This window comes from Podarcis muralis, chromosome 8 (genome assembly GCF_964188315.1).
Source record: "Podarcis muralis chromosome 8, rPodMur119.hap1.1, whole genome shotgun sequence".
Lineage (NCBI taxonomy): Eukaryota > Metazoa > Chordata > Lepidosauria > Squamata > Lacertidae > Podarcis > Podarcis muralis.
In genome coordinates, this window is record NC_135662.1 from 15,541,682 (window position 1) to 15,556,273 (window position 14,592).

A 14,592-nucleotide genomic window follows, 5' to 3' on the forward strand; every position below is an offset into this window, starting at 1 on the left:
GCAGTTTGAGAGCTGGGAAGCAGAGTCATACAAACCTGTAGGCCAGGGCGGCCCATTTCTCCAATTTCTCCTTTTTCACCAGTTGTTCCCTGTTGATAAATGACCACAGAGTTAATCATACCAGTGGCACACTGTTTGTCCAGTTATCCCATTTCTTTCATCAACACAGAGGTACAAAACTGTGAACTACAGAATTATTTCTGGGGAAGAAGAAAGGGGGGGGGGAGCAAAGGTGAGCTACAAACACGAGGCACGGTCTAACCAAAGTTTTAGATTCTACTGATTTCATGAGTAAAGCAAGCTCTTAATTCTCCCACTGAAATCAATTGGAGTTGAGTTTTTCTGGATCAAAAACATGAATAAAAAAAGTGCTTCGAATGTGCTTTAAAGGCACAGTGTGTACTGACAGCCTTATAAGGGATAATTCTGCTCCTTTTTTTTTTGCTAAAGATTTGGGAAGACTTTGAAAGACTTTCGAATCAGAGGACACTAAACAAGATCCCAAATCTGCCTTCAACCAGGGCTTGAACTGTGTAACAAAAGTCACCTGGATCTTCTCGGTTTTGGTCAAATATTGCCCCCATAGGACAGACCCCACCCCTGTCTTCTGGGAGCACCTTGTGATTCTAGCGCTGCTTTTTTGCAGCTCAAGCATTGCACTGTTTTGCAAAACCCGGCAACTCTAACTGCTATGGTGCAAATAAGACCGGGCTGTCAACTGTTCAGAACCTACCGGAGGTCCTTGGATGGAGTGCCCACTTGGTCCTTGGGGTCCAGGAGGCCCCTGAGGACCAGGAGCTCCAATTTCACCACGAGGTCCATCTGGTCCCTGGAACAAAAAAGGTCCTCATATCATGAATTTCTATTAGAGGAACAGCCATCTACTCTGACTAGAAAGCCTCCAGCTCCCTCCAAACTAAACTAAAGTGACACATTAATTAACCCAACTGAGGAGATCTAAGAAAGTTCTCCGCAAAGGCCTGGTTGGGTCAAGCAAAACATTTACTGCATGTAGATCTGCTCCTAAATGAAAAATATTCCAATGGATATGTAATTCCAATGAATGTAATTCTACATTCATAAATTCTACATTCATAAAAAATATTCCGATGAATGCAATTCTACATTTTTCTGTAGAAATCCATACAGTTATTAGAGGCTCTTCCTCTCATCACCGTAACAGACAATGAAAGTTTCTGCAAATAGCATCTGTGGTCGAGGAAATGCAGGGGAAAAGAGAGCAGGTACAAGTCACAAGTATCCCTTGCGTCAAGGGCAAAATCCCTATGGACCAGGATTATACCTACAGAATATTCAAATCAATTTTTTTACTATGCAATCACAAACCCTTTAAAGACGAAGCAACAGAAGAAGCAACACGACAAATTACCTTTGGGCCAAGGTCGCCTCGGTTACCTTTTGGACCTCGGAGTCCTGGACCACCCTGCAAAACACATTTAGAGTTAGGAGAAAACCAAGTTGCTGCACATAATTTCCTCGAAATAGGTGGGCTCCTGTTCAGGTTAAAGCCATGCCTTCCTCCAGGAAACTCCATCCCATTCACTTTCTGTTTTGCCTTTCAGTTGACCCTCAGCATCCCATGGCTACTGAATCTTCACCATCCTCAACAGGCTGTCCTGCTTTTAGGATTTGTTGCCTTTCAGCAAATGTGCAGGCCCCCCAGTGCATGCTGTTACTTCTCTCTTGGTTCTTCATGTCCATGTTTTGGCTCTAGTCCTGGAGACACTCAGCATCCAAGTTCATTTTTAGGGAGAGTGATGATATCCCACTATCCCCAATACCTCCATTCTTCCTTTTTAAAGAAAAGTACATATTATTTTCCTCCCTAACTTATTAACGAAAGCAATGCTTCAATATTTGATAAAATGCCTCAAAAAGAAGAGACTGGGAAGTCTACTAAAAGCAGGTTACCTCCTCACATCAAGTTACGGTGCTGCTCTACAGCAGAGACCAGGAAACACATGAAGCTCAAACAGATTTTTTTTGGGGGGGGGATTCAGTTCCAATTTTCATGGAAATATCTCTAATTCACACTTCTTGAAATAGTGCACAAACTGAACTGCAGCTCTCGTTTTTATTTTCCTGAATTTTGCAATTGAGTCGTCTGACCGACTTGTACACAAGTTGTATATTTGTATAATTGGATTCAAACCCACTGGATGAAGTCCAGTGCTTTAGAATATATCTCTCCCTCCCCTTTCCCAGTGCTCTTTCTCTCCCTGTGTGCAACCAGCTCCCAACATTCTGTCAAACCTAAACAAGACCAATAGCCAGAATTCTGAATGGGCCTTTACAAATGGAGGCTGGATTGCTAAACTTTAAGGGACATGGGGCAAGTTTTGTTTGTTTCTGAGGAAAAGTAAACCACAAGGAACAGGGTGAGTGAGACCTGCAGGTGTTGGGTGGTGTACAAATTTAATAAATAATAATAAGAACAACAGAATTTTCTGGGCTCAGCACACTGGATACAAAAAAGGACACAGGTTTGCGTATAATTTTCACATGCTTTGTGAAATTTGTATCTTCCTTTGAATCCTTCATTCAGACAATGGAGGATGGTTGCCTAGGTTGTAACTGTATTTACTGCCCTGGACTCCTTTGAGGGGGGAAGGCAAGATAGAAATGATGATGATGACGACAGCAACAATTTGCTCCTTTCAGGGGGTTTTTAAGCCAATGAGTGAAGAGAGGCCTATGATGCATGAGTGCTATAGAATCCAACACACACCCCAAGGAAGACCCAAAATTGTCTTCAGAATGAACCAGGAAGTTCCTTCCACAAGGAACTTACTTTAAAATAAAAGTTCAGAGTCTAGGCCGTCTCCTGGTTCGGGGCCTAGTAGCAGAGATGAATTTAGGAGAGCACAAGTGGTTTGATCACACTGGGCGTGAAGCCTTAGGGGTTGGGTGGAGGGTGCCACAACTAGGATGTAGAATGGAAGGTGAGAGGCCGAGGGCACCAAATTTTGGCATTGGAATTTGAGACCCAAGGTCCACCACTGCCCGTACAGAAGTATTCTCTTAGGGACAGTGCTGTAGTGTAGGGAAACCAGCTACTGACTCCAAACCACAATGAGTTTTATTTTCACAGACAGTGGCTTGGGATGGTTGTGGCGGGGTGGAAGGAGCCCATGGTAATGTTTCTCTGAATGTATTGTCCAAACAGATGCACTGAACATCCAGCCCAAGGATCATTGCAATACACAACACTGCCTGTCGTAATGCCATGTGTTTCATGCCACAAGTTATTAATATTATGGACTCCACATTTCTGGGGGTTGGGGGAGGGGAACCACTTAGGCTTCATCTGAGTGTGTTTCTGTGACTATCCAACAACACAGATACTAAAGAGAGAGAGAAAGAAAGGGTCAGCTATTTTGTGTGCCTTGTTTTCATGGAAGAACTGCTGTTTCCTGCGCTCACACCTTGATTTGCCTGCCGACACACACGCACATGAGCGCATAGCTCTAAAAACCTGTATTTCTTTTTCCACATTTTGATTTAATTTGCTGAACTTAGACCAACTCCAATATTATTAGAGGGAATAAAAAGTCCAAATCACACTTGTTTTCTGTCCAAATTGAAACATGATGAGGAATTAGATTCCCTCCCCCCACCTCCGCCCTGTCTGTCTGGTTGATTTGGGTGGAATGAATGAGACATTTTATCTCCAGTGAAAATTTGTGGTGTGTTTCTCATGGGACTTTACTTAGCGTATCAGTAGACTTGAGAGTTTTTTTTACAAGCCACAAGCATGCCAGCAAACCAAATTGTAACGCTTAATGTGTTTTAAAGGTATAGTGTGTATGCAGCCATAAATTTGTTTTAAAACATTTTTGGTCATCGTATGATGGCTTCTGTTAGGAGAGAGACAGGGTATATAGGTCCCCACGTGACGGCACTTGATTTCGACCATCAGGTCAGGTTGATTTGATTCCTCTCCTTGTTCCCAATTGAACTCTACACTCACCCCTTCTTCCCTGGCAGTGGGTGCCATTTTGTGGTTTGCCTCAGGTGGCAAAATGTCTCGGCCTGGTGCTGGCTAAACTGTAAACCAGTTGAGACAAAATAAACCACCAAACATACAAAACTATACAGTGGTACCTCGGGTTAAGAGCTTAATTCGTTCCGGAGGTCCGTTTTTAACCTGAAACTGTTCTTAACCTGAGGTACCACTTTAGCTAATGGGGCCTCCCGCTGCCGCCGCCGCCCGATTTCTGTTCTCATCCTGAAGCAAAGTTCTTAACCCTAGGTACTATTTCTTGGTCAGCGGAGTCTGTAACCTGAAGCGTCTGTAACTCGAGGTACCACTATACTCAAAACATACTCAAAGCATCAGACCTTTCTTGGTTCAAATAAGTTCATGTTCAACTTTGTCAAGCATGAGATCAAACATGACTAAAACCTTACCGGTGGCCCAGGGGGTCCATTAGCTCCCTTGCTGACTTCAGAACAGGAGCAAGAATGAGGTAGGGCAGGGCAGCTTTCTTCGTCCCTCTGGTGAGAAAAAAAAGGCCCTGTCATGGCTGGTTCGGTAGATTCCAAATTAGGCATCATTCTGCATTGATGTTAAATTAAATTAGAACCACATGGCAAGAAACAGAAGTTTTTAAAAGCGAGAGCTTACCAAAGCTGGAAGTTCACAACATTTATCTCTGTTGGCCCATGAGGTGGTGCAGACAATGTCAAACATCTGCAGCTGGAACTGGTTTTGAAAAAGGGGAAATATAACATAAGATGTAGCCGCTTGAGAAGATCAATGAAGGAGAGCCATCTCAAACAATAAAAGAATTGCCTTAGATTGGAGCATGGGGAGGGACCCTCCTGCCTACAGACCTAATTTGGTCTTCCTCACTTGCAGAGGCGTAGCAAGGTGAGGTGGTACCCGGTGCAGATTTATTTTTTGTCACACACCACCCCGTCTGTGACTCCCAAGCCTACAGCAAGCCAGGGGAAGGGAGGGAGCTTTGCCGCTGCTCGCTGTAGGCTTGGGAGTCACAGGTAGGGGGGGCAAATGTCACTCCCCCCTCAGGATGACACCCAGTGCTGCCCACACCCCCTTGCTCTGCCCCTGCTCACTTGACCCACAAGGCTGTTTTGGCCAAGCCATACACATCTGACCTCATATGTGGTGTCAGACATGGAGCAGGTGGAGACATGGCTGGGCCAAAGGGACTTGCACAAGACAATACAAGCACTATAAAGGTCATGACAACCAGCTGATCCTTGGTGCTTCCATGGTCCTTTGCAAGCTTCAGCGATGAGCTGATTGCTCAGTTTGCAAAGCATGGAGCTATGCAGCTGCTGGCATAGATAAGGTAAAGGTAAAGAGACCCCTGACCATTAGGTCTAGTCGTGGCCAACTCTGGGGTTGCAGCGCTCATCTCGCTTTATTGGCCGAGGGAGTTGGCATACAGCTTCTAGGTCATGAGGCCAGCATGACTAAGCCGCTTCTGGTGAACCAGAGCAGCGCACGGAAACACCGTTTACCTTCCCGCCGGACCTATTTATCTACTTGCACTCTAAGGTGCTTTCGAACTGCTAGGTTGGCAGGAGCAGGGACCAAGCAATGGGAGCTCACCCCATTGCGGGGTTTCGAACCGCCGACCTTCTGATCGGCAAGTCTCTGTGGCTGATCGGCAAGGCTCTGTGGTTTAACCCACAGCACCACCCGCATCCCAGCTGACATAGATGCTTGGCTTTTAATAGTGTAGTGGTTTTGACTTGAAGCAATGCTTGCTCACAGGCCTCATCTGTACTGTACATTTAAAGGGGTATCATACCAGATTGAGCAGTCGTGGCTTCTCCCCCAAAGTATCCTAGAAACTAGTTTGTTAAGGCTGCGGCAAGATGTTAGGAGACCCCTGTTCCCCTCAGAGACCCACTATTCCCAGAAGGGTTTAGCAATCAATCCTTCTTCCCAAGAAACTTTGAACGTCCTCCTGCTTGCTTTATGGCAGCTTCTTGTGTATAGGATTGCTTCCACAAGATCCTTACATTTCACATATTATAATATTTTTACAAAAAATATTACTAAAAAGAGTGAATTTTGTATTTAGAAATATGTTCTATGTAAATCCCCTGTGTGTGTGCTTAGGGGATCACAGACTCAATGTGATATATTATTTTTTTACATCTTTTCAGCTGTTTCACATAATACGCCTCTTGTTGATACTTCTGTGTGCTCACAGGAATTCATCCCATCACAACAAATGAAAATGATATGCCCTTATTTCCTTATTGTATTTATTTATTTCACAACACTTTTATACTCCTTGTTTGTAGTAAAAACCTCAAAGTGGGTTTCTTCTGTTTCATGGGTTAGTATTAATCAAGCTAAGGATGCAATGTGATATTGCATATTTATTTTTTTAGTAAATTACCAAGAAACAGTGGTTTGAATTGATTTATTACATTGATGCTGAAACCGGCTGAATCAGCCATTCTTCTGACTTTAAACTGTGACCTGAGTTGCTCTTTCTTATTCCAGCTGAGTTCCTAAACAAAGGTTTCTTTGTTTCTGAGGCATTTACTCGTGGACATTTACATTTAAACTTCACGTGGTCAAGATTCAGATGCAGACAAATCCATAGAAATCTGTGAAGGACTGGACCGAACAGCAGTAAAACTCATGTGTGTGATTTGGACAGAATAAGCAAACGGCCTCTCTAGGGTGCTTTAAGGAACACAACATAAATGCAAAAAATATACTGCCCTAATTTGCTGGTGTCCACATACAAGCTCTTGCATGTGCATAAGCAGACACATTCATGGAAGGGAGAGGAAAGAGCTCTATCTGAAGATGCAGAGAGGTCCTCTTCAATATAAATAGGGAAGCCTTTTTGTGGTCAGAGTATGTTCGTGTGAGCATCACAGTCTGCACATATCCAGGGATCAGTTGTCTGGGGTGCTCTTTGAACTTGATAAGTTGATTTAAATATCACAAAGCCTAGCCATCATTGTTGTTGTTGTTGTTTAGTCGTTTAGTTGTGTCCGACTCTTTGTGACCCCATGGACCAGAGCACGCCAGGCACTCCTGTCTTCCACTGCCTCCCTGAGTTTGGCCAAACTCATGCTGGTAGCTTTGAGAACACTGTCCAACCATCTCGTCCTCTGTCGTCCCCTTCTCCGTGTGCCCTCCCTCTTTCCCAACATCAGGGTCTTTTCCAGGGAGTCTTCTCTTCTCACGAGGTGGCCAAAGTATTGGAGCCTCAGCTTCAGGATCTGTCCTTCCAGTGAGCACTCAGGGCTGATTTCTTTCAGAATGGAGAGGTTTGATCTTCTTGCAGTCCATGGGACTCTCAAGAGTCTCCTCCAGCACCATAATTCAAAAGCATAAATTATTCGGCAATCAGCCTTCTTTATTACTGAATATTAATGCTGCTTCGAAAGCATTGCAGTAGGTTACAGCAAGTTTGAAGACGTTGAAGCTGCTGGAATGCTATTTATTTTGATTAACAATGATTTCAGCTGCATTTCTCCACAGGAAAATAGCTTCCTAATTTGTAATCAAGGTGCCAGGCATAGTTGGGAATATACCTTCCCTCCAGTAACAGCAAAAACCATGGCTGACCCCAGTGAAAAGGGACTAGACATCTGCCTGGCTCAGAGAAGACATGAGCACATCTGGGGGTTTACCTGCCTGAACCATAGAAAGCATTAGACCTTTGGATCCTCGAATTTGCATCATACAACACAGGCTTTATTAATGTTTAGGATAACATTGTAACTGATGTAATTGAGTGTACATTACGGAGCAACAGAGCTGTGTTTTGAAATGCATGCTTGGGGACTTACATAACCACCAACCAATTCACTTGAAGGCAACCAGCATTTTTCTGTGGGTGTAGATTTTGCTATGTCATTTATCCTTCATACAGTTCTGACTCTCTTAACAAAAGCCATCATTTCTTTCTTTTTCTTTCTACAAAAGGCCCTTTAACTGCAACCTTTTATAAGTTCATCTTTGTCTTTCCCTGTTGGAATGTAGTCACAAAGGTTGTTTTGTTCAATTGTTCTGTGAGGCTTGATGTATTCATTCCCATATTTAAGCCTGAGGCCTGAAAGCAATTCTTCTTTCTTCTTCTTCTTCTTCTTCTTCTTCTTCTTCTTCTTCTTCTTCTTCTTCTTCTTCTTCTTCTTCTAGCATAATTTTGGGATAAATATTCCTGACAGGTCAAGAAGCAGTAGGTCCAGTGCTTTCCCCCCCCCTAAAAAAAAATATGTTTAGGGGTACTCTCATTTTCCTACTCATATTGAAATACTGTCCCTCAATGAGGCCAAACTTAGATTCACAAAATGTTTAGGGGTATGTGTACGCCCAGAAAAAAGCACTGAGTAGGTCTATTTTGAGTCTTTGTCCTATTAGGTTTAATGGAGCTTAGCTGCTCAGGAAAGGTCAAAGGCCATGGGTAGATTGTCCAACTTTGACACAAACCCATCTCTCCTCCTATAGCTTCAGCTTATTTCATTCTCTAATCCCCAGAATGCAATGGTACTGTTCCTGAAGACATTTTTGGGGATGACGAATGGGAGATCCAGTCTTGGTAAGAGGAGGGTTTGGTGTCTTGCGAAAGGGTGATATCAAATCATTTGGAGGAAACAACACTATAAGGGCAATCCTCTTCTTAGAATCACAAGTTTATGAACACCAGTATTTGCATACAACTTAAGAACTCATTATCAAGATGATGGTGAAGAACAAGAGGGTCATCCAGTGTCCCTTTGCAAGAAGGAGATATGTTGGTACCTTTGGTAGCAAGCCAAGACATATTTGTAATACATTTTGAGGATAAAATTGCTTGCATTCACCAAAATATGGACTCAGTCCTTAATGAAGTCCAAACTGTGAAGGCATCCAAAGCAAACGACTTTCAGTCTTCAGGCTGTTAACAAAGGTGCTTGGGCAGTCCACCTGTATGCTCAACCCATTCACTTCCAACAAGTCGGTGGTGTCTCGATGGGTCCAGAAGAAGGTAAATGCCTTGTTAAAATGGGCTAGTACCACTTTCGCGAAAAGAATCCATAATTCAACCACCACCACTGAAGACCTTAACCCAGTCCCCAAAGAAACTATAGACCAGTGATTGACATCATTGTTCTGTGCATTGCACTCAAGCAAGTGGTTGCCACACAACCCCAGAAACAATGGGATAGGACTGGTTTTCTAGATCCACCTTGATCAGTGTCAGGGAACTGCCATCAGTTCAGAAGGAAGAGAGGAAAAGCCAGATGGATTACAGAGAGCCCCCAAAGATCATGGAAAGCAGCTCCTCCTCTGCAGGGGAGAGTAACCACGCCTCCAGTGAAGAGGAGCTACAGGGTTCGGAGGAGGCTAGGCGTTGCCAGGACACCTTGCCTGGGCAAAGCAGGCAGGGGAGAGGTCCACCGTTACCCACGCCCTCCTTGCGCAGTAAGGTTACGCACCGAGAGGGGAGGCGCAGACTGGGCGTCAAGTGATTACTTTGCTGGGGAAATTTTAAGCCCCACCCACTCACGGATTCTGCCAGTGAATGAGTCAGCCATGGGAGAGTGGCGCTCTGGACAGATAAAGTTTTTTTTACACCAAAAGCAAGGTTTCACAGCCAAGCAGGGAGGTATTTGCCTGCTCGCTCTCGAGCAACCCCTTGGAAACCTAACAGTCAGGTTTCAGGTTTGGTTGTGGGGATGGAAATTGTCCCATGGGGTGACTTTCACCGGGACAGGGAGAGCATGACCCTGTTGATTCTTTTAGATCTCTCGGCAGCTCCCATTATCACTGTCCATGGTGCCCTTCTGATGAAACTATTCAATGTGGGTGTTGTACGCATCAATGTATCTAGGCATGGAATCATCCCTAGCATGTTAAGAACTTATTAAAAAGAGTTTTCCTGATACCCAAGGCAGATATTTAATTCTTCTGACTGTCAGCTTTCTATATGAGCCAGAATTTCTCAGGCAAACATTTAAATGACCAAATAGCAGCTTTCTTTCTCATTACACACGTTACATCATGAACATTATATTGATATGACAACCTTTTTTAAAAAAAGAAAATGCTCTCTTTTAGCTCAAAACACCAAGCTGCTTCACTTACTGGTGCAGAGTTGTCCCTTGGCCCTCTCGATCGAACCATTCTTCCCAGTACCTCTATCCCATCAGAAGTAATATTGCCTGCTGCATTGATCATCTTCTCACCCACTTGTTTGCAATCAATCACAACTTTAGCTGTAGTTTTGCTGATGACAACATGCAACTGAGGGAAGAAAATTATGTGTTTAATACCAAAAAGAAAAGAAAAGAAAGCCCAGGAAGATACATATAGGGTTTTTCAAAAAATCAACAACAGTTACACCTGCTAATTCCCCATTCTAGCACTACTTTCGGTAGGGACAAAGCAAAACCAGAAAAAAGTATTCAGAATATTATCACTTCTTTTTACACGATCATATTCTCCCCCCCCCCCCCCCGAATGTCTCAGCAAATCTCACCTTATGGAAACTTCCATAAAATATTTTCTTTATATCAGGTCCTTCAAAAGTGACAGTCTGGAATTCACCTTTGTAGTCGTAATTGAAGAAAGTCAATGTTTTGCCACCATCTGTGGAGCGTGAGACAGAACATGTTTCAGAGATATATGCTTACAGGGGTTTTTAAAGGAGGAACATCAACTTAGATACCTTCGAGTAATTTATTTTCTTTAAAGGCTTCATCAAATTGATAAAATAGAAAATAGAAATAGGTTATCATAAAAGAGTGTGGGAACAATGTACAGGGGTACAAGTCATAACTTTCTTTTGGGGTGTGGCAGGGAATTCAGTGATGGCTTCCTTCGTCTCCTTGAATGGGAAGGCAGAATATAAACAAACCAAATCAATCAATCAATCAATCAATCAAGGTCCATGATAAAGACACAATGAACATACTATCCAAAATGACTCCAACCAGTGGCTCATATTCTTCGTTCAGAATCTCCCAGAGAGCAAACGGTTCCTCGGGCGTTTCAGGGAGTATACGGAAGAGAAACGTAATGGTATAATCTGAAGGAAGTCCCTCTGGGTGTAGATATCTGTAAAAGGAAAATAAGGCTCCAGAAACTGATGTCATCACAGGAAATGGGGTCCTGAAAGCACACCTACTCCCCACGCCCAGGTAGTAATTGCTCCTATCTTCTTGAATTAGCACTTCTGAGGCAAAAGGAAAGAACCAACGAGCACTAATTTCAAACTGCTGCTTTTCTTTACTGTTACGTTTGTTGCTAATTTTTGTGGTTTATATCTTTTATTTGAAAGCCACCTTATGTCTGATTTTATTATATGATGATGCAGGCATGCATACATACGTACATATGTATACACTCAACATGTACATTACCAAAAAGCAGACATAGCTCTCAATGCATTTGTGATATGGCCCTTTGCCGATCATCTGGTTATGCAAAAGAAGACTGCTGCAGATAGGAAGTCTACTCAACTGAGCTTAGAAAGCAGTACAATGCTCTCACTGGCCTCATTCCAAAACGTTTAAACTAGGGAGCCTACAGTATTCTCAGTTTTACATATAACCACCTATTTCTCCTTTAAAACTTTTAATTAAATGACCTGGAGGTCCAGCTACAGTAGACTTGCCTCTTCTAGTTAAGCCACCCTTAAGCTGTTAGAAGATGAGTGGCCGACTGCCCCAAACTTTTTTATAATTATATTTCTGATGTCATTTCACACATCTTGAAACTGACATGCAGAAAAGAGTCTAACCACATTGCAGCCTTCAGACTTGCTCCCGTGGGGCAATTTCATCTCTTCGGGACGACTCCAGAGGAAGTGGTTTGAGGAGGGCAGCCAAGAAGAGATGCTTAATGCCTTTGCTGAAGCGAAGCCTATGATACAGTAACCGCATTTCATAGGATTTCATTTCCTCCTCCAGTTACTTGACAGAGACCAACCAGAGAGTTACTGTGAGAGCTATCCACCTTGTGCGCAACCCAAGACTCAACACCACTTAAGCAAATGAAACATCAAGCACAGTGTTGCGTCCCAGGTAGCATTTGCCACTGTAGGGTTGAATTTGAACACATTGTGTTTCTCTGCAAGCACTCGAACACAGAATCTAAGCTGCACATAGGGACGCGGGTGGTGCTGTTAAACCACAGAGCCTAGGACTTGCTGATCAGAAGGTTGGCAGTTCGAATCCCTGCGACGGGGTGAGCTCCCGTTCCTCGTTCCCTGCTCCTGCCAACCTAGCAGTTCGAAGGCACGTCAAAGTGCAAGTAGATAAATAGGTACCGCTCCAGTGGGAAGGTAAACTGCGCTTCCGTGCGCTGCTCTGGTTCGCCAGAAGCGGCTTAGTCATGCTGGCCACATGACCCGGAAACTGTATGCCGGCTCCCTCGGCCAATAAAGCAAGATGAGCGCTGCAACCCCAGAGTCAGTCACGACTGGACCTAATGGTCAATGGTACCTTTACCTTTGCCTTTACCTTTAAGCTGCACACGCCTAATTAGGTATGGCCCAAACTCTGTGGCAGTATTTGTTCTCACATGAATAAAGCAATCTTTTGTCTTGCTCTTACCTCAAAGGCTCAGAGGATCTTTCAAGAACATGTTTTTAACAATGAATTAAACATATAAGACAGGGAAAAGGGCATCTTGTGAAAGGAATAAAGACATTTCTTACTGTCTTTAATGCTCAGCTTGGGGAAGGCTGAAATAATGGCTGTGTGCGCAGTGCCAACCTGTTTCATTCCGGCTAAGCATGACCTACATTTGTAAAACAACATGGGATGCACTACAGCAGGGGTGGGTAAATATTTTCAGCCTGAGAGTCACATTTCCTTGTGAGAAACTTTCCAAGGTCTGTTTGCCTGTAGTGTGGTGGATCAGAGGCAAAGGTGGACAAAGCCAAAGGCAAAAAGACCCAGGGCTGACTCTTAACCTTTGTACACTAGGCTACATTTCTGTCACACGAAAGCCAGAGCTTTCTAAACCCCAAAACACACACACCCTCTCCATCCAGGCCAACAAGGGGAATTATCACAATCACATCTAGTCAAGGAAAAGGAGCCACGCAAGGAGGGCACAGAGCAAGATTTGTAAAGGGTGGGGCCTGAGGAGAGGGAGGGTGGCCTGGGGAGCAGGTGTGTCCTAGGGAGAGTTCTGAAGCTCAGATGGAAAGACCTGGAAGGCCACATTTGGGCCCAGTCCTAAGGTTCTCCACCAATGCAAGTGGTCTTGGGCAGGATTCACCTAACAAGCTTTGTCTGTGGTAAAGATTTCTGCTTGTGCAGAAAACAACCCCGCAAGGACTTTTGCGGGGAGTGGATGGTCGTGGAGCATGCCCATGGTCTTCGCTGGGACAGGATAATAGTACTACTATTACAACTACGACTGTTGTTTAGTCGTTTAGTCGTGTCCGACTCTTCATGACCCCATGGACCAGAGCACGCCAGGCACCTCTGTCCTCCACTACTTCCCGCAGTTTGGTCAGACTCATGCTGGTAACCTCGAAAACACTATCCAACCATCTCGTCCTCTGTCGCCCCCTTCTCCTTGTGCCCTCCATCTTTCCCAGCATCAGTGTCTTCTCCAGGGAGTCTTCTCTTCTCATGAGGTGGCCAAAGTACTGGAGCCTCAGCTTCACGATCTGTCCTTCCAGTGAGCACTCAGGGCTGATTTCCTTAAGAATGGATGCGTTTGATCTTCTTGCAGTCCATGGGACTCTCAAGAGTCTTCTCCAGCACCATAATTCAAAAGCATCAATTCTTCGGCGATCAGCCTTCTTGATGGTCCAGCTCTCACTTCCATACATCACTAACAACTACGACTACTGCTACTAATTTATTTGTACTCCGCCCATCTGGCTGGGTTTCCCAACAGAACATTAAAAACACGATAAAACACCAAACATTAAAAACTTCCCTAAACAGGGCTGCCTTCAGATGTCTTCTAAAAGTCAGATAGTTGTTTATTTCCTTGACATCTGATGGGAGGGCATTCCACAGGATGGGCGCCACTACCCGGAAGGCCCTCTACCTGGTTCCCTGCAACCTCACTTCATGCAGGGAGGGAACCGCCAGAAGGCCCTCAGCGCTGGACCTCAGTGTCTGGGCTGAACAATGGGGATGGAGACGCTCCTTCAGGTATACTGGGCTGAGGCCATTTAGGGCTTTAAAGGTCAACACCAGCACTTTGAATTGTGCTCGGAAACGTACCGGGAGCCAATGTAGGTATTTCAGCCACAGTGGGATACAGCTTCCTCCCATATGTCTCCTGCATCCCCTGAAATTGTCTCGGGTGTGGGAGCAGGAGAACGCAGAGAACAGTGAACAGGGGGAGGGGAATATTCCATCTGGCAAGCACAAATCATTGTGCAGACAGAACAATTGGAAGTGTGCCATGTTGAACCCACCCTGTAAGTTCCCACTTCTTCCAGCACCGAATGCCACGTTACAATCTGTGCTCTCCCACAAGCCTTGACTTTTCTAATCACCACCATTTTCAGAATCCACACATGGGCTGAGTTAGCTTTATCTCTCCGCTTAAGCAGCATGCTTCCCTTCCCAAGTTAAATCCTGCTCTTGGACTCAACTTTCTCTGAA

General features: G+C 44.3%; 1 protein-coding gene across 4 annotated transcripts in view; it reads right to left on the minus strand.

Annotated features, from left to right (window-relative positions):
* The window catches only part of COL14A1 (collagen type XIV alpha 1 chain), a 144,791-nt gene that overhangs the window by 41,621 nt on the left and 88,578 nt on the right, over positions 1-14,592 (minus strand). For all 4 annotated transcript variants that reach the window (XM_077932746.1, XM_077932748.1, XM_028736227.2 and 1 more), the window contains 8 exons: positions 10,926-11,068; positions 10,491-10,600; positions 10,097-10,255; positions 4,649-4,726; positions 4,432-4,518; positions 1,391-1,444; positions 734-829; positions 36-89 (listed from right to left, as the gene is read on the minus strand). In XM_077932746.1, the coding sequence (XP_077788872.1) occupies positions 36-89; positions 734-829; positions 1,391-1,444; positions 4,432-4,518; positions 4,649-4,726; positions 10,097-10,255; positions 10,491-10,600; positions 10,926-11,068 (781 nt within the window). The remainder of the gene's footprint in view (positions 1-35; positions 90-733; positions 830-1,390; positions 1,445-4,431; positions 4,519-4,648; positions 4,727-10,096; positions 10,256-10,490; positions 10,601-10,925; positions 11,069-14,592) is intronic.